We start from the raw sequence: 21,948 nt of genomic DNA, 5'->3' as shown, positions 1-21,948 counted from the left end.
CTGCCATGTCTCCACAGCCCTGCCATGTCCCCGTGTCCCTGCCGTGTCCCGTGTGCCAGCCCGGGGCTGTGCCAGCCTGCAAACAGGTGCCGCTGTGCAGGCAGTGCCAGGGCACCGCTGGAGCCCCAGTCCTGAGCAGCCTCACCTGGGCCCGGGGCTCAGCCCTGCTCTGCTGTCTCTGAGTCCCATTGCGGTGACAATGACACCGTGCCGGGCACAGACCCGCTCCAGGCTCGGCCAGGGCAGTCAGGCTGCTCCAGGAGTGCATTCCTGAGGGGCCGGCCCTGCCCAGGCTACGGCCCGAGCTGGCAGCGGGCTCTGAGCAAAAGCAGATGTGGGAGATGCTGCGGGCGGGAGGCGCTGCCAGGGGCACAAACACCGTGCCTGGAACGTGGAGTCCTTGGAGGGACTGCCGGTGTCCCGGGGCGACGCTGTTTGTTGGGATCTGTGGGCATCCAGGCTCCCCCTGCCTCCCTGGGCGGCAGCAGCGCCGGGACTGTCCCTGTCTGGCACGGCTGGCAGCACAGCGGGGGCTGTGCCAGGCCCGGGGCCGCTGCCAGGGGCGGTGCCAGGCTCTCAGACTCATCCCCTGGCAGCCCGACCTGCTGTCAGCGGACCGCGCCCAGCGCAGGGCTGAGCCCCGCTCGCTGCTGCCGCCCGCCCGGGGAGCGCCGGGGCAGCGAGAGGCGCTCGGGGACAGCTCCGTCACCGCGGCAGCGCTCCGCCAAAGAGGAAGTTGTCTCGAAATAACTCCGCGCTTCCCCTCCGGCCCCGCACGCTTTGAAGCGGCTGCCGAGCCCGGGAGCCGCCGGGGCTCCGCCGCCACCCCCGCGCCCCTGCCCGATGTCCCCTGCGGGACCCCGCTGTGCCCCCCGCGCTGGATTGAGGGGGGGCTGCGGCTCTCTGGGCCCCCCGAGCCCGGCCTGAACAAGGTAAGAGCCCCGGAGGGAGGGAGCGGTGTCCCGGGGAAAGCTGGGGCTCAGCCTCGGCCGTGCCCCGCTGCCCTCGGGGCTGCTCCGGCACTGCCGAGGGCTCTGTCGGGGGGCTGGAACCGAGCGCTGGATGTTTGGGATTGGAACTGAGCACTGAGTGTTTGGGGACTGGCACCAGCACTGGATGTCTGGGACTGGTACTGAGTGCTGGGTGCTTGGGACTGGCACCAAGCGCTGGATGTTTGTCTGGGAACTGGGACCCAGCGCTGGATGTTTGGGGACTGGCACCAGAACTGGGTTCTTGGGACTGGCACCAAGCGCTGAATGCCAGGGCTGCCAGAACCTGGAGGGCACGGCTGGGGCAGAGCCGTTCGTTTTCTCGGGAAGGACGAGGGGAGGCAGCCGCAGTGCTGCAGGAGATGAGGGCGGTGCTGCTGGAGGAACAGGGGTGACAGCTGCCCTGCCAGCCGGGGGCATCCTGCTGGGCACGGGTTGGCCCTGGATCCTGTCCCGGCCAGGAGCCCCCGTGGCCCGGAGCGGGCACCGGGCGGGTTTTGTTTGGGGTCGCTGCTCCGCCCCGGGACAGCTCTGCACGGCCCGGTCCGGCTCGGCCTGGCTGGGTGAGTGAGTGAAGGTGTGTGTGAGTGAGTGAGTGAGTGAGTGAGTGAGTGAGTGAGTGAGTGTGTGAGTGTGTGTGTGTGAGTGAGTGAGTGAGTGAGTGAGTGAGTGAGTGAGTGTCTGTGTGAGCTCCACCCCATGCCGGGCGCTGCTGCGGCACCAGCCCGCGCTGCTCAGCTTTGTTCTGCTCTGCTGTAAGGGACAGTCCCCTGCCCAGTGCCACCCCCGGGCTCCCTGTGCCCGCTGCCCGTGCCCGGGGCTGTGCTGGCTGTGTTGGCACGGCTGCCCGGGGGTGATGCCCATGCTGGCACAGTGATGCCCATGCTGGCACTGGCTGTGTGCGCAGTCCCGTGGCTGCCCTGGCCTCGGCCCGGCGCCTGGGCTGTCCCCGGGGGCCGAGCAGCGGTGACAGGGCAATAAAGAGCGATGGCAGCGGCGATAACGAGCACAGAGCGCGGCCCCGGCCAGAAGGGAAACAAAAATCTGCGGGCTCGGGCCGAGCTGCGAACAAACGCACGTGAGCCAAGTCTGCGGCGCCCAGGGCTTTGTGCTCTGCCCTGAGTGCACCCTCGGCATCCCCGGGCTGCTCAGAGCCAGCTGCCGTGGCCAGCCACCTGCTCGGAATGCTGCTCCTTTCCACAGGAGCTCTACAAGCAGAGAGATGCTGCAGGGTCTGTGCTGGGCAGGGTTTGATTGAGGGGCCAGGGATGACTGAGGGGCAGGGAGCTGCTCCAGGATCTGTTCTGAGCCAGGTGTGATTGAGGGGCAGGGTGCTGTGGTTCTTCAGGCCAGGCTGGAGTTTTGGGGAGCTCACTGAAAGCAGAGGGGGTTGTTGGTGCCCCTGCCCTGTAATTAAATCCCCTTTTTGACCTCGTTATCCTGGTGCAACCCTAAACCCTCATCCCTTCCTTGCTAAGGGTTTCTCTGTGCCCTCCCTGCCCGCAGCTGTCACATCCCTCTGTGTCCCCAGGGTGCCAGGAGAGCCCCCCCAGGCCGGGCACACGGGGCTGGGTGCCACGCACAGCATGCTGGGCCCACTCTGGTCACCCTCCTCCTGTCACCCCAGGCCGTTCCTCTGTGCCCTCCCAGGTCACCACTGTGGCCACCTGAGGGCAGCTGCCAGCAGGGGCTGGGGAATGGAGAGGGCAGTGCTGTGACCCTGCACGGAGCCGGGCACTGGGACACTGCACAGAGATGTGTGACAGGGCAGGGCTGTCCCAGGGCTGGTGACAGCGCTGTCCAAAGGAGGGAATGCCCAGGGAATGGCTCTGAGGGAGGCTGGGATCAGCTGTGCCACCCACAGCCCCTCCCAACCCAGGAAAGCAGCCTGGCCCATCTCAGGTGGGCCACGTTTGGTACCGTGAGCTCTCCCTGCCTTTAATTCCGCCTCAGGTGCTTGCTGGGCTGTTTGTGAGCACAGTCCTGGCAGTGGCTCTCAGATCACACCTATTTTTTTCCCTGTGATTGTTTTTCCAAAGTTGACTCTGGGGATGGAAAGAGATGCTAAATCTAAAAAGCTGCTGTTTCCGGAAAACTCTTTCCTTTCCTTGGGAAGAATGAAATGTGACGTTGGCAAGGAAGTCTCCAAACAGCCGCTGGTGTCCAGGAAGCTGCTGGACTTGCACAGCTCCAGCAAAGGCTGGGGACCCGTGCAGAGCTGTGGCTGGTGAGCACTCACTGCAGGGCCATTGCACTGCAGTTTCACCCCTGAGCTGGCCCCAGGATCCATCCGTGCTCCCCCCTGCATGGGCAGGACCCCCTGACAGGGCTGAGCCTTCCCCCAGCAGCCAGCAGGCAAATGGAGCCCCAAGGAGGTGCTGGAAAGCCGAATCTGGGCTCCAGATTCTCCTCCTTGGCAGTGAGAGCCCGAGGGAGAGCATCTGCTTCCATCTCCGAGCTGGTGGGAGCAGGGCCCTGCCAGGGCTGCAGTTAAATCTGGCAATGAGAGCAGGAGGGGCTCAGGCTGGGCCCCAGCGCCCCATGTGGCACTGCCAGCTCTCCTGCAGCTCTGTCCACTCCAGCAGTGAGCCCAAAGGGGCCAGGAAGGGGCCAGGGCATCTTTCTATGGGGCTTGGGTTTCATAGGCAAAGTTTTGCCCAGAAGCAGAACATGCTGCACGGACAGGCTTTGAGAGGAGGGGACAAACGGGACACAGCATCTGCCTCTGCTGGGGTCCCCTGCAGCTCCAGGGCTGAGGGTGTGAGGGGTGTAAGGGGTTAAGGGATCAGGGATGCTGCTGGAGCCGTTTCTCAGCGTTCAGGAGCTGCCAGCTGCAGTTTGGGGCAGCCCAGAGGATGCGATGTCAGATCCCCAGTGCAGCTTGGGGGACACGGCCCTTCAGCTGCCACATCCCATCCCATCCTATCCCATCCCCATCCCCATCCCTTCCCATCCCATCCCATCCCATCCCTCCCCACCCCGCTCCAGCCGTGTCGGTTCCCGGAGCCATCCCGGGCTGGGCGGTACCGGGGCCGTGCCAGGCTGTGCCGCCGCTCTCAGAGCCAGCCTCGCCCGCAGGAGCGCGGGAGGGCGGCACGGGGGGCGGGCCGGGGCTGTCCCAGCCCTGCTGCCGTGCCGTGACGCCACCGAGCCCACGCGGGTCCGGTCGGATTGGGCTGAGCGCTGCCCGCGGCCCCCGCAGGACGCTCCGGAGCTGGAGCCGCTGCCGATGGTACCGGTGCGACCCCCCCCCGGCTGGGAACGGGGCGGTGGGCAGGGCTGAGAGGGGACTGAGATGTGCCGGGAAGGGGCTGAGGGGCATTGGGAAGGCGCTGAGGTGTGCCGAGGAGAGGGCTGAGATGGGCTGGGAGGGGACAGAGCCGCTCTGTGCTCGTGGGAGGCGCGGCTTTCTCAGTCCCTGTCCCGGAGCTGGCAAACAGCCCCGGGATAAAGCTCAGCGTGCCCGGGCGGTGAGTTGGTAACTAAACACGGGCTGCGGGAGGCGTGGAGAGGCGCCTTTGGAGCGGATAAATAGAACGGGACAGAGCTCGGGGTGTGCTCCGCGTCCTGCTGGGGCTGCGCTGGCCCTGGGCAGGCGGGGAGGGCGACAGGGACCAGCCCGGCCCCAGGTATGGCATTTGGGGTGTGCCGGGAGCAGGGACAGGTGCCCGGACGTGCTGGAGCTTCCCAAGGCAGCCTCGTTGCTGCCAGCCCAGCTCCCAGCACTCAGGGGTTTGGGTTTTCTTCCGTGGCTTCAGCTATTTCTGCCTCTCTTCAGCTATTTCTGTGCCTCTCTATTTCTGTGTTTCACCTGGCTGGGGGTGGTTGGGGTTTAGTGATTTGCGAGTGTTGATGGTGACACAGAGAAAGAGGTTTTTGGGGAGCCACCCCACATTTCCAGGGGGCAGCCTGAGTCACCACGGTGGGGCTGGAGTGGCTTCCCTGCATGGGCAGGTCCCCATCCCTCAGGGGGGTTTCAGTCCCACCCCGAGGGCTCCCCAAGGCTGAGCTCCAGCCCCTGCCGTGGTTGGAGATGTCCCTTAGTGGGACAGGGCTGTGCTCTCCTGCAGGGATGAGCCCAGGGCTGGGTGGATCCTCCTCCCTTCAGGACACAGAGCATGGCCCCACGGGGACAGTGACCTGCTGGCTGTCCCTGCTGCTGCTGCCCAGGACCCCGCAGAAACGCCCAAAGGCCACCAGGGCGATGTTTGAGCTGTGGAACTCACCTGGTGACAGCGCCTTTGCTGCTCGTGATCAGCCCAAGAGAAGGGAGATGGAGCTGGGGGTGTCCCCAGCCCTGGGGTGGTGTGCCCAGCATTCAGGGTGGTGTCCTCAGTGTTCCCCCCAGCCTATAAGGATTAGGGAAGGGACAACCCTGGAGGAGGTGACAATTTCCTTGTGCACTCCTGGGCCCGGTAAATGGGATCCCTGCTTGGGAGGAAGGAGCCTCAGTGGGATGAGCAGGGGGAGGATGGAGAGGTGAGAGGAGGCAGAGGCTGGAGGATCCCAAAATGGGACAGAGCTTCACCTGGGATTGGCTGGGCTGAGGTGGAGCTCTCGTACGAACTGCTCTGACTCTGGGCTGCTGCAGAGGAGGGGCTGAGGAGGCTTTGTGGGGTGCTCAGCACCCTGTGCTCAGCCAGGTCAGTTTGGAACAGGAGGGTTCCCTTTAACCCTGCAATTCCCTTTAACTCATCAATTTATCTGCCAGGGTCAAAGGAGAGCTGCACTTTCACTGCCATGTCCTGCATTTTTAAGACTAGAGCCAGGTGTTCCCCAAAACTGCCCCAAACTCTTTGGGGAGGTGGAGTTGGGGTAATTTGGGGTTTTTGTCCCATGAATCTCAGGATTATTGAAGCATGAAGGCAGAATTGCAACTCTTCTTCTTCTTGCCCTTCCTTTTTCATTTTTTTCTCTGCAAAAGGAAGAAAATCCAGCTGATGCCATGGGTATTTTAAGAATTGCAGGGAGGAAGCAGAGATTTGCAGCTCTGCAGAGAAGTGGAATGAATGCAGAGAAGGCTCCGGTCTTGCTGAGCTGGCAGACAGCAGAACACCCGGGGATGGATGAGCTCTGCCTCGTGCCTGCTGCAGGGGATGAGGGGGACGAGGGGAATGAGGACACAGAGGGCACAGAGCCCTCCTGGTGTGGGTCAGGGAATCTTCCCAGCCCTCCTGGAGCAGGGAGGGGCTCCAGGGAAAGGGGCTGAGTCCAGCAGGGGCTGGGACCAGCGCAGGGTCCATGCCCAGAATTGGGGACAGCTCCCATTCCTGGGGTCAGGGATGCTCTCAGGAGGGCTGAGGCACACAGAGAGGATGGCTGGAGAGGGGCCCTGGTGCCCAGAGCCCTTCCTGCGGGCTGGCATCATCCCTGCTGCCCTGCTGGGTCTGCAATGGGCACAGCAGGGCTGAGGGGCTGTGCCCCCACCCTGGGGAGTGCAGCAGGCAGAGAACATCTAGGGAAAAGGGGAAATTTCTGCTAGTTTGGGTTCTTTTGCTGGTCAGAAATATTCCCAGGGAAAAGGGGAAATTTCTGCTAGTTTGGGTTCTTTTGCTGGTCAGAAATATTCCCAGGGAAAAGGGGAAATTTCTGCTCGTTTGGGTTGCTGTGCTGGTCAGGAACATTCCCAGGGAACCAGGGCAATTTCTGCTCCTTTGGACTCCTGTGCTGCTCAGAAACATCCCCATGAAAAGGGGCAATTTCTGCTCGTTCCTGTTCCTGTGCTGCTCAGAAACATTCCCAGGGAAAAGAGGGAATTTCTGCTCATTTGGGTTTCTGTGTTGGTCAGGAACATCCCCATGAAACGGGGGAATTTCTGCTTGTTTGGGTTCCTGTGCTGGTCCTGGCCAGAGAGAAGCAGCGGCTGGAGCTTGCAGGACCCTGCCTGACCCCAGAGTTCCTCAGAGCCTGTTCCTGTGCCTGTCCTCTCCTCCTCCTCTCCCACAACTCCTGCCTGTCCCCCGGGCAGCGTGACTGGTTCTGAGCCTGCTGGGGACCTGTTTGATCTCTTTCTGTTGGATTTTCCCGGGACACCCAAACACTGGGAGCAAGCCGTGCACTGAGGGCTCAGCCTCAGCTGCTCTCTGCTGCCGGGGAGCAGAAGGAGCCCCTTGGGGCAGGCAGGTGAAGCGGGGAGCAGAGTTTCTCGGGCTCACGTTGCTCTTGGCTAAATTTGGAAGCTGTGGGAGGCCGGCAGCGCCCTCCCCCGCAGCGCCAGGAGGATGCGGATGTGGGGAGCCACCGACACCTTGGGCCGCACGCAGCGAGCGGCTGCTTCCTCCGGCAGCGCCCAGAGGAGCCGGGGCAGCGAGGGGGTGTCCGAGCTCCGGGGGGCTCCGAACTCCGGGCGGCTCCGAGCTCTGGGGGCTCCGAGCTCCGGGGGTCTCCCAGTTCCGGGGGGCTCCGAGCTCTGGGGTGCTCCGGGGGTCTCACAACTCCGGGGGTCTCAAAGCTCTGGTGGTCTCAAAGCTCTGGTGGTCTCACAGTTCCGGCGAGCGCCGTGCTCACCCAGCAGCTCCAGCCCCGGGACTGGCAGTGCCAGCATCCCCGAGCTGGGGATTCTCCCCCAAACACCGCCCGTGCTCCCCTCGGGCTCTGTCCTGGTCCCACGGGGTCCCATGGGGTCCCAGGGGGTCCCAGGGAGTTCCACGGGGTCCCAGGGGGTCCCGGCCGCTTCGTGCTGCCCCGGTTCACCCTGAGACCGCTCTGCACCCGCCTGAGCCCGCTGTTGCTGTTCCCTGCAGGGCCATGCCCCAGCGCCGTGAGCAGCCCCGCGCTGGTGCCCCAGGAGCCGCAGCCCGGCCCGGCCATGGACAGCTCAGGTGGGTGATGCTGAGCCCCGGGCGGGGAGGGGGAGCCGGGGAATCCCCCTCAGCCACCCCTTACACCCCTGTCCTCTGTTCAAACACCGGGTGCTGCCCAAGGTGCTGCCGGGTGCTGCTGGAAGGTGGGAAATGAGCACAGAGCAGCGCAGGGGCACTCACAGCTGACAAAACATTTGAGTTTTAAAGTAGTTCATTTTATAGTAGTATGTTTTATTTTAATTTTTTTATTTGATAGTAGTAATTTTTTATTTTATAGTGGTATATTTAATTATGATTTTTGTTTTATATTTTATAGTGGTATATTTTATTAGAATATATATTTTTATTTTATAGCAGTAGATTTTATTATTTTTATTTTATAGTATTATATTTTACCATTATTATTCTTTTTTATTTTATAGTAATATATTTTATTATTATTATTTTTTATTTTATAATAGTAATTTTTAAATTATTATTATTATTTAATTTTATAGTAGTCTATTTTAGAGTTTTTTATTTTATAGTAGTATATTTTATTTTTTATTTTATAGTACTATTTTTTTTTGTCTGTGTGTGTGTATTCCAGTCCATTCCCCCCATGTTTCATTTTCACGCTGTTTCAGAGGTGCTGTTGATCTCCCAGGGTCAGGGTGTCAATGCTGAAAGGTTTTATTCCATTTCCAAGCCCCTGCTCTTTGTTGCTGGGTTTATTTTTTGCTGTTTTTAGATCAAAGTGCCTCTTGTTTGTGCTGGGTCGGACTCTTTGCTGTGCCCCGTGAGGGACCCTCAGCGCTGGGGCTGCTTTGATGAGCAGGAGAGGCCCGGGCTGAGAGCGGAGCTCAGGAAAAGCCTCCCCTGGTTACAAACACTCACAAAGGAAAAGAGCAGCACATTTCAAACAGCCCTTTGAGGCGGAATTCCCAAACCAATAAACAGGAGAGGGACATGGGGAGCTTCCCAAAATCCCTGAGGGGAAACAAGGGTGAGGAAAGAGCAGTTTCTGACACATCTCTCCAATGACACCTCCTAAACGAGACAAACGCAGAGTCCTGGGGGTGTTTTGGTGCCGTGGCAGGGATGGGGCTCCCTGTGCACACACAGACCCGACCTCAGCAGGGCAGCACTGCTGGCCCTGAGCCTGGGGCTGTGCCCCACCACAGCCCCGAAGTCATTCCCAGGCTCTGCTGCTGGAAAGGCAGCAGAGCCTGCATCCAAAGGGGCATTTCTGAACAGTTCACACTTATCTGTGAGCCAAAAGTGAGATTATGGCCAAATGTTTAACTCTCTCTGCTTCGCAAGATGGCTGAGGGATCTAACAGAGAGCCTGCAGGAATTTGGGGCATCAAGTTCAGCACAGCCAGCCTAGCTGGGAGCTGCAGGCTGGACCTGTGCTTGCTCACAGAATGGGACGAAGAAGTCAGTTATTTCATTAACCACATGTATCAGGCAGTGATATCACCTTTAAGGTGATATAATGAAGAGAAAGTTCAGCTTTTTATCCTCTGCAAGCCTGTAAAGAGGAGCAGGCTGCCAGGAGAAGGTCTGGAAGGCAGAGTGAAAGAGGCCGGAGTGAGACAGGCAGGCAGAACCTCCCAGGCTGGGTGACTCTTCCGGAGTACTCTGTCACTCTGTGGCACTCTGTGTCATTCTGTGGTACTCTGGGTCACTCTGTGGCACCTCCCGACCCGCTCCAGCAGCCCTGGGCACAGCTCTGCAGTTTCCATCACAGCTCTGAGGGCTCGGAGGGCTCTGATGCCTTGGGGAGGGCTCTGTCCGGGGTCTGTGCGGGCTCTGTGCGAGCTGTTCCCGGGGCTCTGTCCGGGCTCTATCCCGGCTCTGTCTGGGCTGTCCCCACCCCGGGGGTGCTGTCCCTGCTCAGGTGTCGCTGTCCCCTGCAGAGCTGGAGTCAGACATCCTGCGGCGGGTGCGGACGCTGCTGCGGGAGCTGGACGGGCACCACCCGTCCTGCCAGAGTGACCGAGGTGAGCACTGCCCATGCCCGGGCACAGCGGGCGCAGCGGGCACCGCCTGCCCCAGCCACGTTCCTGCCCCGGCCCCGCTCCTGCCCCAGCCCCGCTCCTGCCCCAGCCCCGCTCCTGCCCCAGCCCCGTTCCTGCCCCAGCCCCGTTCCTGCCCCGGCCCCGCTCCTGCCCGGCCCCGCTCCTCCCGCTGCCCGCGGGGACCTGGGCACTGACTCCGCTCACCCGCCCTGCCGAGCCCTCTGCGGGAGGGGCCAATCTTTCATCAGCTGCATCCGTGCCCCAGCAGCGTCTGCCACCCTGGGGACACCCTGTGTGACTGTCACCCCTGCAGAGTCCCAGCATTGTGACCCTGAGGACACGCTGTGTGACACCCCCTGAACATCCCCAGCAGCGTCTGTCACCCTGTGTCACCCTGTGCCACCTTGTGTGATATCCCCTGCACACCCTGTGTCACCCGGTGTGATCGTCACCCTTGCAGTCCCACCCCGTCTGTCCCCCCCCAGGAATGCTGCGCTGGACCCTGCACAAGAGAATGGACCAGAACCCCAGAACCAGCTGTGTCCTGGTCAGCATCCTGGTGAAGGAGCTGGAGAGGGTGAGTGCCACCCCAGGGAGGGGACAGTGCCACCTCAGAGAGGGGACAGTGCCACCCCAGGAGGGGACAGTGCCACCCCAGGGAGGGGACAGTGCCACTCCGGGGAGGGGACAGTGCCACCAGAGAGCCTGGCCCACGCCGGGGGCTCTGGGGCTGCTCTGCCCAGCGCAGTGAGCTGACCGTGCCTGCACTGCCTCTGCTCCCACAGGCAGAGCGAGGGGACTTGCGGCACTACATCATCCCCCTGCTGCACACGCTGATGTACACCTTGATCCAGGTGAGGGAACAGGCTGGGGCAGCACCCGGGGACATCAGGGCACAGGAGAGGTCACGTGGAGCCACTCAGAGCCAGCAGAGCCCTGGGACTGCCCTGGGCGGGATCAGCTGGGCATTTCCCGTGTCCCTGTGGCACAGGGAGTGCCAGGCTCTGCCTTGCAGTGCCTGCAGGAAGCCACAACCTGGCAAAGCAAATGTGTGCCCAGGCTCCAGTGGGCATTGCTGGAGGCTCCCAAACCCCTGCAGGGCCTGATTCTGCCCCACGTTTTACATTTAAATCCAGAATGAATTCTGTGCAGTGAGTTTGGTGCCTTCCCAGCCCGGGGGCTGTGCTGAGGCAGATTCAGGGGTCACCTCCCTGTCACCTCCCTGTCACCTCCCTGTCACCTCCCTGTGCCCCTGCAGGCTCCCTGCATCCCTGACGAGCTCTGTGCCAGGGTTTATGACTTCTGCAAGAGACTGCTGACCCTGCCCAAGCCCTTCTGCACCATCGGGCTGGACTATGCCAGCAGGCTGCAGCTGGAGAGGGCAGCTCCAGGTAAGGGTGGCTGGCAGGGCTGATCAGCTCTAAAGCAGGCCCGTGGGCACTGAGGTGTCACTGGGGCTGCAGGGAAAAACCCCGTGCAGGAAGCCAGCCCAAGGACGCCTGGTTTCTTTTTCCCTGTGTTCTTTTTCTCTGTTCTCATTAAAGCTCCTCCAGTTCAGGTTTTCTTTAATAAGACCCTTTCAAACAATCCTTTAGAGCAGAGCATGTGCAGACATCCTTTGAGGGGCAGGGGAAGCAGGAGGAACCTGCTGGGGAGTTTTGGTGCCATTATGGGGAGCCTCAGCCCCCCACAGCAGCCCCAGCTCTCCTCCCCAGCACTGCTTTGGCTCCAAGGGGCACCTTTGTGTCCCCTGAGCTTGGGTGCAGGGGTGGCTCAGGGTGCACAGGGGGGATCTCCAGCAGGGCTCCCCTGGGGCAGCACGGGGGTCCCAGGGCGATTGTCCCCAAGCCAGGGCAGGGCAGGGCAGTGCCTCTCTCCTGATTCAGAGTCCCCTGGTTCTCCTCAGATGTCCCCAGACACCGTCCCCACGCGGCCCTGGGGACAGAGCTCTCCCTCCTGCCTGCACCTCCGCTCCCGAGCTCATAGTGCCCCAAACAAAGGAAGGGAAACACAGGAAATCACCCGGAACACACGGGGGTTTCTTTTTCGGGAGCCTGGGCTATCTTTGTCCCGGGCTGTTTTTAGCTCTGGCCCAGCTCTTGGCTGTTTGAGCTGAGCTCAGCGGGTGTTCCCCGCCTTGGCAGAGCCTCCTCAGGCTGCGGAACCGGGAGCGGCCCGGGCTGGCTGCCCGAGCGCTGTGCTGCTCCTACCGAGTGTGTCTGTGCTTCGCAGGGACCCTGTACCAAAGGATGGTCATCTCCGAGCAGAGCCTGCACAGCGCTGCCTTCCCCTGCCAGGAGAGGTGACTGCTGCCCTGGGGTGGGCTGTGAGTGCTGCCCCTTGGAAGGGGCTGTGCTGTCATTTCGGGGTCTCTCAGGTAGCCCCGTCCTTTCCCAGCACTCTTGGTTGGAACAGACAGCCTGGGGCTGAGCCTCGTGGCCTTGGGGACACTGGGATTGCATCAGGGGGACACATTCTGCTGTGTCCCGATTATTCTGGGAGGCAGGAAGCTGTCCTCAGGGGGCACACAGGGTGGAGAAGGGAAACAGCCACAATGGAAAAAGTGAGATGTGAGATGGGAGCTGCTCCTGCCAGTCCTGGGGTCTCTGATGTGAGGCTGCATCTCCCCCCTTCCCCCGCAGGATTTTCATCTTTGCTGACCCCGAGCTGCTGCCCGAAGCCATCTGCAGGGCTCTGGCCATGGACACGGAGGCTGCCCAGGTGTCGCAGAGCCCGCGGGGCTGCATGAGCTGCGTGGTCACCCACGCCCTGCAGGCGGCCCTGCGGGACACCTGCGACACCCCCGGCCTCTGGGCCCGCCTCCAGGTACTGCAGCAGCTCCTCCCCTGATCCCCTGCTCCCCCGCTCCTGCTCTGCACACCCTGGAGATGCAAAAGGTGTTTTGGCAAGTGGAGAAACCTCCAGCTCCCCAGTGCTGGTGGCAGCCCCAGAGCTGAGCTCAGACACCCTTCGGATGGAAAGCAGCAGAGCCAGAGGTGGAACCTTCAGTCTTAGTGCTGGTTTTGCCCAGCAAGGCTGAGACAGAGACTCTGTCAGCTCCTCTGGGAGCCCTGGGCACTGCAGGAACCTCTCAGGGGAAAGGTTTCAGTCAATCTTCTGCAAACCTTCCTGGAAGGAGCTGTGGGGCTGCAGTGGCACCAAAGTTTGCCTCAGAAACTGCAGGGGCTCTCAGCAATTTCCCCTCCAAGGTCACCTTCGTGTGCCTGCTGTCCCCATGTCCCGAGGGTCACCCCAAGTGCCAGCACTGCTGAGGATGCCCCAGGTGCCCTTCAGCTGCCAAGCTGCTCCCAAAGGAGCTGTGAGTAGCCAGCACAGCCAGCGTCTCTGCTGGGGGCAGGAGGACATTGGTATCCCCCAGGGATCAGTTTCTGCAGGACTCATTTGCTCTCCCTCCAGGAATCACTCTCTGCAGGACCCGTTTGCTCTCCCTGCCCCTCCTGCTGCCCTGCCCGAGGACCATTCCCGTTTCCAGGCGCTCACAGCCCCTGTCCCCACAGGCCCTGCCCCCGGGGGACCTGGAGCACTGGTTCCAGCAGGTGGTGGCGGCCGTGGAGGGCAGCGAGGGGGGCTCGGAGCGGGGCCAGCACACGGCGCGGCTGGAGAGGATCTACCACGGCCTTATGGGCTCCTCTCCTGCAGGTGAGCCCAGGCAGACATTCCCACAGGACGGGGAGCCCTGGTGTCCCCTGTGTCCCTGTGTCACTCCTGCCCGTGGCCCAGTTTCCATTTCTCCCTCCCAGTATTGCTGCAGACACTCGGTGATGGCTCTGTGAGAGCAGGGCCCCCCAGCCTCACATCTGGCCTCACCCCAGGAGCTCTGGGCTGGGAGAGCCCCAGGGCTGCCCCAGCCAGCGCTCAGCACTGGGGCTCGTGCTCCTGTGTGGGGAAATGCCCCAAGCATCCTTGTTTTCCCAGGGAATGATCCCCAGGAAGGGCTGCAGGGCACCCCTCTGCCCAGCCCCAACATCAGCTTCCACCTGTGGACAGAGGATGAGCAGCTCTGTGAGTGCCCCGGGGGTGCTGGGTGGCTCTGAGCCTGGGGGTCCTGTCCCAGAGGGGTCACTGAGCCCTGACCCTTGGGCAGGGAATTGGGGCACCACTGTGCCGGGGCCAGACTCGTGGAGATGGGTCTGCCTGCCCCAGGCCTCCTTCTGGGTGAGGAGGGGGAAGGAGCTGGGCTGCTGCAGGAGGTGCCCATAGCACCTCTGGGTGCCCCTGGTAGTGCCCATAGCACCTCTGGGTGCCCCGGCAGTGCCCAAGGCAATGCTGGATGGAGCTCTGAGCAGCCTGCTCTGGTGAAAGGGGTCTCTGCCATGGCAAGGTTGGGAATGAGGATGATCCCCAAGGTCCCCTCCAACCCGAACCAGTCTGGGCTTCTGGGGCTGAAGCAGCACCAAGATTTCTCAGTGGGAGGTGGGGCTGAGAACTGGCTGCCCTCGGAGCCCTCAGCTCTGCGGGTTCTCTGAGGAGAGGGAAGCTGTGCCCCTCTGAGCCCCCCTGGGCCCCCTGGGCCCCCCTGTGCCCCTCTGTGCCCCCCTGGGCCCCCCTGTGCCCCTGTCCCCGCTCAGGCTCCCTGTGCCCGCAGGGAAGGAGCTGGTGCTGTTCCTGCGGCCGCTGTCGCAGAGCTGCGAGCCCGAGTGCCTGGGGCAGGAGCTGGAGCCCCTGGAGATGCCGGACCCGCTCCCGGGCTGCGGCTGCTGCGGCCAGAGCCGCTTCTCGGTGCTGTCCACGGACAGCGGCATCGAGCGGGACCTGCCCGCGCCGGAGGAGCCGTGCGAACGCTCCCGGCTGCACAGGAAGGGCGGCATCAAGAAGAAGCCGTCCCCCCTGGACAGCGTGGCCCTGCTGCAGGCCGGCGGCGGGAAGGCCCCCGGGAAGCCCCCCGGGAGGGCGGGGGTGCCCCCCGAGCCCGCGGCCCCGCTGCAGAGGCTGCACACCGCCCGCGTGGTGCTGCTGGGCGACGATCGCGTCCTGGGCCGCCTGGCACAAGCCTTCCTCTCGCTCAGGTACTGCGGGCTCGGGGGGACGGCAGCACAGCGGGGCTTTGGGCTGTGGGAGCAGCTGCCGGGGGCTGGGGGCGGGCTGGGGCTGGGGCTGGGGCTGTGGGAGCAGCCGGGGGGCTGGGGGCGGGTTGGGGCTGGGGCTTGGGCTCGGCGGTGCCCGGGGCGGGCTCTGATCCCGTGTGCGGCTCCCAAACGCACCCGGCTGTCCCCGGCGGCTCTCGGGGCCCAGGTGATGCACACAGCGTGTCCTCCCCTCTGTCCGGGGCTCGGTTAAACGAGCAACAAACGAGGCAAGGTGTTTTCCTGTGCCAAACGGAAAAATCCCACAGAGAAGCTGTTTCCCAGCTGGCTGTCCTCAGCTAGGGTGAGGTGGGTGACAGTGTGGGCAGCCTCGGAGCAGAGCTGGGTGCACAGGGACACCAGGCCCTGATAAAAACTCCTCCCCATCATCTCCCCTTGCTTGACCTGGGAGCCCAGGGCACATCCCGGGGAAGGAGGCAGCGAGGGGCGCAGGTGGCAGAGCAGCCGCCGTGTCCTGGCACTGCCCGGCCGTGCCCAGGTGCCACCTTCTGCCCCTGCCCTCGGGACATCTCCGTTCGCGTTTCAGGAAGCGAGAAGCCCGCAGAGTGTTCCTGACGCCCCGGCTGGACCTGCAGTTCTACCACATCCCCGTGGTGCCGGGGCAGCCCCAGCCCTCGGCGGCTGTGAGTGCCGGGGGAGAGCAGGGATCGGGAATTCCTGTCTGTCTGGGGGAGGGATCGGGAATTCCTGTCTGTCCGGGGAGAGCAGGGATCGGGAATTCCTGTCTGTCCGGGGGTGGGATCGGGAATTCCTGTCTGTCCGGGAGTGGGATCAGGAATTCCTGTCTGTCCGGGGTCCCAGGCTATGGCTGTTGGCTGTGGCTGTGAGCTGCATTTCCCCACAGGAACACACTGACCCTGAGGAGCTGTGTGAGGTGGCCGGGTACCTGGGCAGGGCTGACCCCTGGTACGAGAGCAACATCAGCACCCTGGGCCACATGATCCCCAAGCTGGCCACCATGGTAGGAGGAAAACCTTCCCACATCCTGAAAACACCTGCAGCCCCTGGGGAGGGCTCTGTGCCCTGCAGGGCTCTCCATCCCCAGATATTTCTCAAACCCTCCCCGGGCCCTGCAGGGCTCTCCATCCCCAGAGAGATTTCCTCTCCAAACCCTCCTCAGGCCCAGCAGGGCTCTCCACCCCAGGCAGAGATTTCCCCTCCAAACCCTCCCTAGGACGTGCCCGTGTCTGACACTGCCCCAGCCCACAAAAGCCATTTGCTGTGCTGGGGTTTTTTGATCAGGGGACAGGAAATGGCAGATTTCAAGAAAGAAACCTTGTGCTGAAATCCCCCCAGCTGTCATTTCCCGGCAGTTTGAGCCACCTCTGCCAGCCCGCATAGAAAGGGCTGCGAGGGGGGCGCAGCTCCCACTCCCTGTGAGTGGCAGGGCCAGAGGACAGCTCATCCCTCCCTCGGTGCCCAGGAGGGTGTGAGGCCTCGTGGCAGGGTTTCTGAGAAGTGGCAGGGCTGAGCCAGCCTGTGGTTTGTCCCCCAGCCCAGCAGGGCCCTGGTGACCGACCCGTTCCTCACCGACGTCATCGCCTACTACGCCCGCATGGGCACGCAGCCCGTCTGCTTCCAGGTGCACTCTGTCAAGGTGGGTGGCACAGCTGGCACAGCCTGGCCTCCAGCAGCCCTGCGGGGGCTGGCAGAGCTGAGCAGAGCCAGAGGGGGCTCCCAGCAGATCCCAGCCTGGGTCCCCATTCCCCAGCCCGTGACCCTGGAGCTCAGTTCAGCTGATCCCAGATTGATCCCCATTCCCCAGCACGTGACCCTGGAGCTCAGCTGAGCCAGTGCCCCTGGCAGGGCCATTTGGGGATCTCAGCCCAGCAAAGGGAGCCTTGAAATCCCCCCCAGGGCTTGGGGTGCTCAGGAGCCCTGTTTCTGCTGCTCTGAGTGCTGGGAGCAAGCACTCTGCTGTGCCAGCACCCCCTGTACCTGCAGGGGCTTTGCAGGGCTTCCTGCAGCACCCTTTGATGGATTTCCTGCCAGCTTTGCTCTGAGGTGCTATCAGAGCAAGGGTTGGCATTTGATAGGAGAGCAAAGTGCTAAATTTGAGCATACAACATTAACCCTTCCCTCCCTGCTCCTCTGGCAGCCCCTCCAAAGCCCAGAGCTCCTTTTATCTGCTCACTGTGGCACCTATTGCAGAGTGGCTGGGACGGGATCTCCAGGACCTGCTCTGCACGTCCTGCCCAGTTCAGGCCCATGAAAAGGAAATAATCCCCAGGGTTTGGGTGAGCTGGCACTGAGGTTGGGTCAGAGAGGAACAACGTCCCCTGAAGCTCAGCAGCGGCTCAGCCTGGCCAGGGCAATGGGAGTGACTCATCTCCGAGGGCACAGTGACATCCAGTGGCAGGGGACACTGCCCGTGGCTGGGCTGGCCAGGTCCCCGTGCCTCTGGCAAGGCTCCCCACCCTCCTGGAGCTCAGGAAACGGAGCCAGGGCAGCTCCTCACCCCACAGGGACCCTGAGAGCCAGGGTCAGCTCCCAGCCCCCCGGGGCTGCTCAGGAGAGGCTGTCCAGGGTACAAGCCTCGTGTGACACCTCAGGGTGACAGAGGAGATGTCGCCAGGGGCGTTCCTGTCAGGGCTGTGTCTCTCAGGGATGTTCCTGTCAGGGATGTGTCCCTCAGGGCTGTTCCTGTAAGGGATGTGGAGGAACATCCCTGAGATGTTCGTGAGCATCCTCTCAGGGCTGTTGCTCCCAGGGATGTTACTCCCAGAGCTCCTCGCAGGGCTGTGTCTCTCAGGGCTGTTCGTCCCAGGGCTGTTCCTGTCAGAGATGTTCCTGCTAGGATTGTGTCTCTCAGGGCTGTCCCTCTCTTCCAGGTGCTGTTCCAGGACCCAGCCCAGGAGCCAGCTGAGGACGTGTTCCTGACGGAGCTGCTGACCCAGGTGCAGGACAGCCCCTCCCACAGAGGTGTGTGTGTCCCACCAGCCCGGACAGGGCTCCTGCCATGCCCAGGGCCCCCCTCAGCCTGCAGAGCTCCAGGCCGTGGGCAGCACTCCTTGTTCCTGGCCAGGCCTCCCTGACCACCTCCACCAGGAGATCAGGCTGATGTGAGCCCTGGTGGCCGCTGGCTCCTGGCCCAGCCAGGGTTTGCAGTCTGAGCCTCTGGTCGGCTCCAGGGCACTCGGGAACTGGACCTGAGCCCTGATTTAGTTGAGGAAACAAGCCGGGATTCACAGCCAGATGTTTTCCTGTTAGAAACTCAGCTCCTCCAGCTGCCAGGGATGGAGCAGGAGTGCTTGGAGGCTGTGCCAGCAGTGCCACTGAGTTCCAGCAGTGCCATCCAGCCCCTCTTGTCAGTGCACTCTGGTGCCCAATCCAAGGGATGTTTGTCACTGAGGCTGGCACAGAGCCTGCAGTGAGCCTGTCCCACTGGCACAGAGCCCCAGCTGCCAAGGCAGGGACAGAAGGGACAAACTGTGACAGGAGGCCATGGTGGGACCCTGGGGGGCTCAGCCCAATGGAGATCCCTCTCTGCTGAGCACAGACAGGTGAGAGGAGGGAGATCCAACCCAGCCTGGTTCCCTCCTGGCAGAGCTGAGCACAACCAAGAGGAAAAGCACCCTGGATGGGCCTGGCATGGACCTCACAGTGACCTGCAGGAGGGTGAGTGGGGCCCCTGCACCCCCAATCTCTGCTCCAGCAGGGCACACATCTCCTAAAAGGGCACTGACCCTCTCTCCTTCCTCTGGAGCTGCTGTCTAGGCAAGGACAGGGGGGCTGTGCTGGACCTGTGAGCTCCGCTGTGCTTGTGACAGGCTGTGCCCAGCCCTGCCAGGGCACTGCCAGGGCATTGATTGCCAGGGCATGGATGGCCAGGGCACTGCCAGGGCATTGATTGCCAGGGCACTGCCAGGGCATTGTCAGGACATTTTCAGGGCACTGCCAGGGCTCTCCCCTTGCCCGCAGGTCGTGCTCAGTGAGCGGCACAAGGAGCTGGCGCTGTCCCTGCACTCCACGGGCCTGCTGATGAAAGCCATCCCTGCCGAGGAGGCTGCAGGTGGGTTCTTCCTCCTTTCTGGGGTTCCTGGTGCTCAGGGCAGTGAATCTGCCCACAGCCCTTGGTGCCAGCTGTGTCTGGGCTCTGGGGTAGAACCAGTGACAGGAATATTGCTGTCCCCACAGTCTGGTTGGGGTTTTCTCAGGAATGACGTGTCTGAGGCTCAGACAGGGTTCCAGCATGTTCCCTCTGCTCCAGTCTTCCTCTTCCAGCTGCCCCTTAGCACTGGGCCAGCTTTCCACCCTGAGCACGACCCCACACAATTCCCATGCCCTTGGAGCCTGCTGCAGTCCTGTGTGTCCATAGTGCACCTAAATGTGGGGCAGGGCCCCCAGAGCTGAGCTGAGGCTGTGCCCTGGCCCCAGCCCAACCTCTACTTCTGTCCCAGGCCAGGGCTGCCTCACTGTGACCATCACTGAAATCATCAGGACCAGCAACTTGGCAGGACGCTCGTTCTCAGTGAGTACCTGGGGGATCCTCAGGGCCAGACTCCCCTCAACAGCAGGGAAAGGGGCAACCCTGTGGGGAGGAGAGGGCTTTGGGGCCACCCTGCAATTATTTTCTGTGGAAAAGTCTGGATGTTTAAGCCAAAGCTCCAGACACCCTGGGTGCCCTCCCTGCTGGTCAGTGCCATCCATGCTGGTCACTCTCATCCGTGCTGGTCACTCTGATCCCTGCTGGTCATTGCTATCCCTACTGGTCACTCTCATCCCTGCTGGTCACTCTCATCCCTGCTGGTCAGTGCCATCCCTGCTGGTCAGTGCCATCCCTGCTGGTCAGTGCCATCCCTGATGGTCAGTGCCAGGTTCTGAATCCAGACAAAGGATTCTCTCTGTGTCACATCTGAGGCTAAAAAAGAAAACCAGAGCAATGCCATTGTCTGTCCCTGTCACACCAGCACGCAGCCCAGGGAGGGCAGGGACACCCTCACAGGCTGTCCCTGCTGTCCCCATGCAGGCTGTGGCACACAGGTTCAGAACTCGCAGCATCAAGGTCAGGAGCTCCGAGCAGAGACCCTTTACTGTGCGGCTGGACAAGGACAGCAGGAGAACCTACAGGGACGTGGTCGGGTGAGAATCCTGGCTCTGCACATCTCCTGCCTCCCCTCGGTCAGGGAGCCCTGGTCCTCACCCCTGACAAAGCCCCATTCCTTCTCCAGGGACAGCAGGGACACAGGGGCTCTCCTACATTCGTGTTTTGGGAGGTGGTGTGAGGAATAATGTGTCCTTTACACAAAAGGTGCTGTCGTTGAGGCAGGAGAAAAGCAGGCACTGCTAGGGCCATGCAGAGCTCAGATCTCCTGAGCTATGAATGTATCAGGATGCTGATGCTCCCTGCACTGCCTGCATCCCCCCCGGGCTCTCCGGCAGGGGGGGAGAGCACCCAGCCCTGCAGCCATGGCTGGGCTGATGGGCCTGGGCAGCTGCAGGGACACGGGCTGTGCTCAGGGTTCAGGGCCCAGCCAACACAAACTGTGAATGCCTGAGTCTCACTGGGCTCAGGAGCTCGGGGCGTGTCAGACACTGGCACCCAGCAGCCCATCTCTGCAGTCAGCCCCAGCTGCAGAGAGCACAAATGCAGCTGTGGCTGGCAGGGGCAGAGCTGGGCTTTGCTCACAGATCCCATCACAGGAAATGTGCTCTGTGCCCTTCCAGCCTGGAGGTGTCTCCCTGCCTCGAGCCCAGCTACTGCCTGCAGAAGACAAGGACCACGAAATGCAGCCCTGAGGAAACAGAGGACGTGGGGCTGGTGAAATACCTGCCCAAGTCTCTGCTGCTGCCCATCAACACTTTTGCAGGAGTCATCCCCTGAAGGGGACAGGAAAAGGTGCTGTGGGTTACAATGTGGCCCCAGTTATGGGGAGAGAAAACACTCTGAAAGCCACCAGGGGGGACTTTACATGGCAATGCTGGGGAAAGCAGAGGTAATGGGCTCGGAGGGAACAGCCCTGCACTGTGACATGTGTGACAATTGCTGACAACCCGTGCCAAGGGCACAGCCCTGCTGGTAACAGTGTGACAGTGTGACAATGGCCCCATGCCTCTGCCAAAGGAACAACCATGCCCTGTGACATGTGTGACAATGCCAAGGGCACAGCCATGCCACAGGACTGAGCTTTCACCTTTTGCATAGGTCAGGGAAAAGCTCAGAGCTCTCCATTCAGGAAGAACAAGGCAGATCCGTGGGAGGTGGTGTTGCCTGTCCTGGGGAGCCCAGGGCAGCTGGCAGCAGCAATGTTCCCTTTGGAGATGTCTCACAGCCCAGCAGGGCTCAGGTTTTCACCTCGCAAGCTCTGTGTGCCAGTCTGGGGCATCAAACATTGTGCCTCGGTGGAAGCTGAGGAGCAGCAGGAGCTCTCGGGCGCCTCAGGAAACCTCTGCACGAGCAGCTGCTGTTTTTGGGATCGTGTGGGCTTTAAGGGGTGACCCCTCTGCACCCCTCTGCCTCCTCACGGCTTCCCTGTGGGGTTTGCACACACAGAGAAAAGGCTCAGAAAGCTAAAAGGCTTGGAGCTGGGCTGGGGTCAGAATTTGTTCTGTATAGCTGTAATTTATGTACATGGATGATAAATTATTTGTATAGGTGTCATGGATGACTTGCACCGGAGGGTGCAATCCTTTTAGTGCCAATTGGAAGAAATAAAGACAAACCCCAGCTGAAGCTGCCATTGGTGGTTGTTGTGTGTTTGCACATGGCTGGGCTGCACATGGCTCCTGTGGCTCCCGTCCGTGTCCCCCGCGCCCCGGCGGGCCGGGAGGAGGGCGAGCCCCGGGCAGGGCCCCTCCGAGCCCAGCGGAACCGCGGCTGCCACTCCCCGGCCTGTGCGGGGCCCTGGGGCCGGATGAGCGCTGTGGCCGCTCCAGCCCGAGCATCCCGGGACCTGCGGGAGGGGACGCGCCGGGCCATCCCCGTGCCAGTACCGGGACATCCTCGTGCCGGTCCCGGGCCATCCCTGTGTCAGTACCGGGCTGTTCCCGTATCAGTCCTGGGCCGCTCCAGTACCGGTGCTGGGCCATTCCCGTGTCGGTTCCAGAT

At 62.1% G+C, this 21,948-nt stretch overlaps 1 protein-coding gene across 8 annotated transcripts; it reads left to right on the top strand.

The window, feature by feature from the left end:
- The first annotated feature begins 494 nt into the window (after window positions 1-494).
- Window positions 495-21,578, top strand: PIK3R6 (phosphoinositide-3-kinase regulatory subunit 6). Of its 8 annotated transcripts, XM_074554991.1 has the most exons (21): window positions 4,056-4,221; window positions 6,778-7,112; window positions 7,733-7,810; window positions 9,694-9,777; window positions 10,281-10,372; window positions 10,581-10,649; window positions 11,054-11,186; window positions 12,028-12,097; window positions 12,438-12,621; window positions 13,314-13,455; window positions 13,732-13,818; window positions 14,402-14,822; window positions 15,427-15,523; window positions 15,745-15,861; window positions 16,396-16,497; window positions 17,732-17,822; window positions 18,448-18,518; window positions 18,822-18,912; window positions 19,301-19,371; window positions 19,870-19,982; window positions 20,568-21,578. In XM_074554991.1, exons 3-21 carry the CDS (start codon window positions 7,798-7,800, stop codon window positions 20,722-20,724), a joined length of 2,205 nt encoding a protein of 734 aa, XP_074411092.1. In that variant the 5' UTR covers window positions 4,056-4,221; window positions 6,778-7,112; window positions 7,733-7,797; the 3' UTR covers window positions 20,725-21,578. The 8 variants fall into 8 exon arrangements, with proteins under 8 accessions (XP_074411089.1, XP_074411094.1, XP_074411093.1 ...); XM_074554988.1 differs by lacking the exons at window positions 4,056-4,221; window positions 6,778-7,112 and adding an exon at window positions 495-932; XM_074554986.1 differs by lacking the exon at window positions 6,778-7,112.
- Window positions 21,579-21,948: the final 370 nt, after the last annotated feature.

Source organism: Zonotrichia albicollis, chromosome 19, assembly GCF_047830755.1.
Source record: "Zonotrichia albicollis isolate bZonAlb1 chromosome 19, bZonAlb1.hap1, whole genome shotgun sequence".
NCBI lineage: Eukaryota > Metazoa > Chordata > Aves > Passeriformes > Passerellidae > Zonotrichia > Zonotrichia albicollis.
Note: the sequence above shows the minus strand (reverse complement) of the source record. Positions and strands in the feature narration are given on the sequence as shown.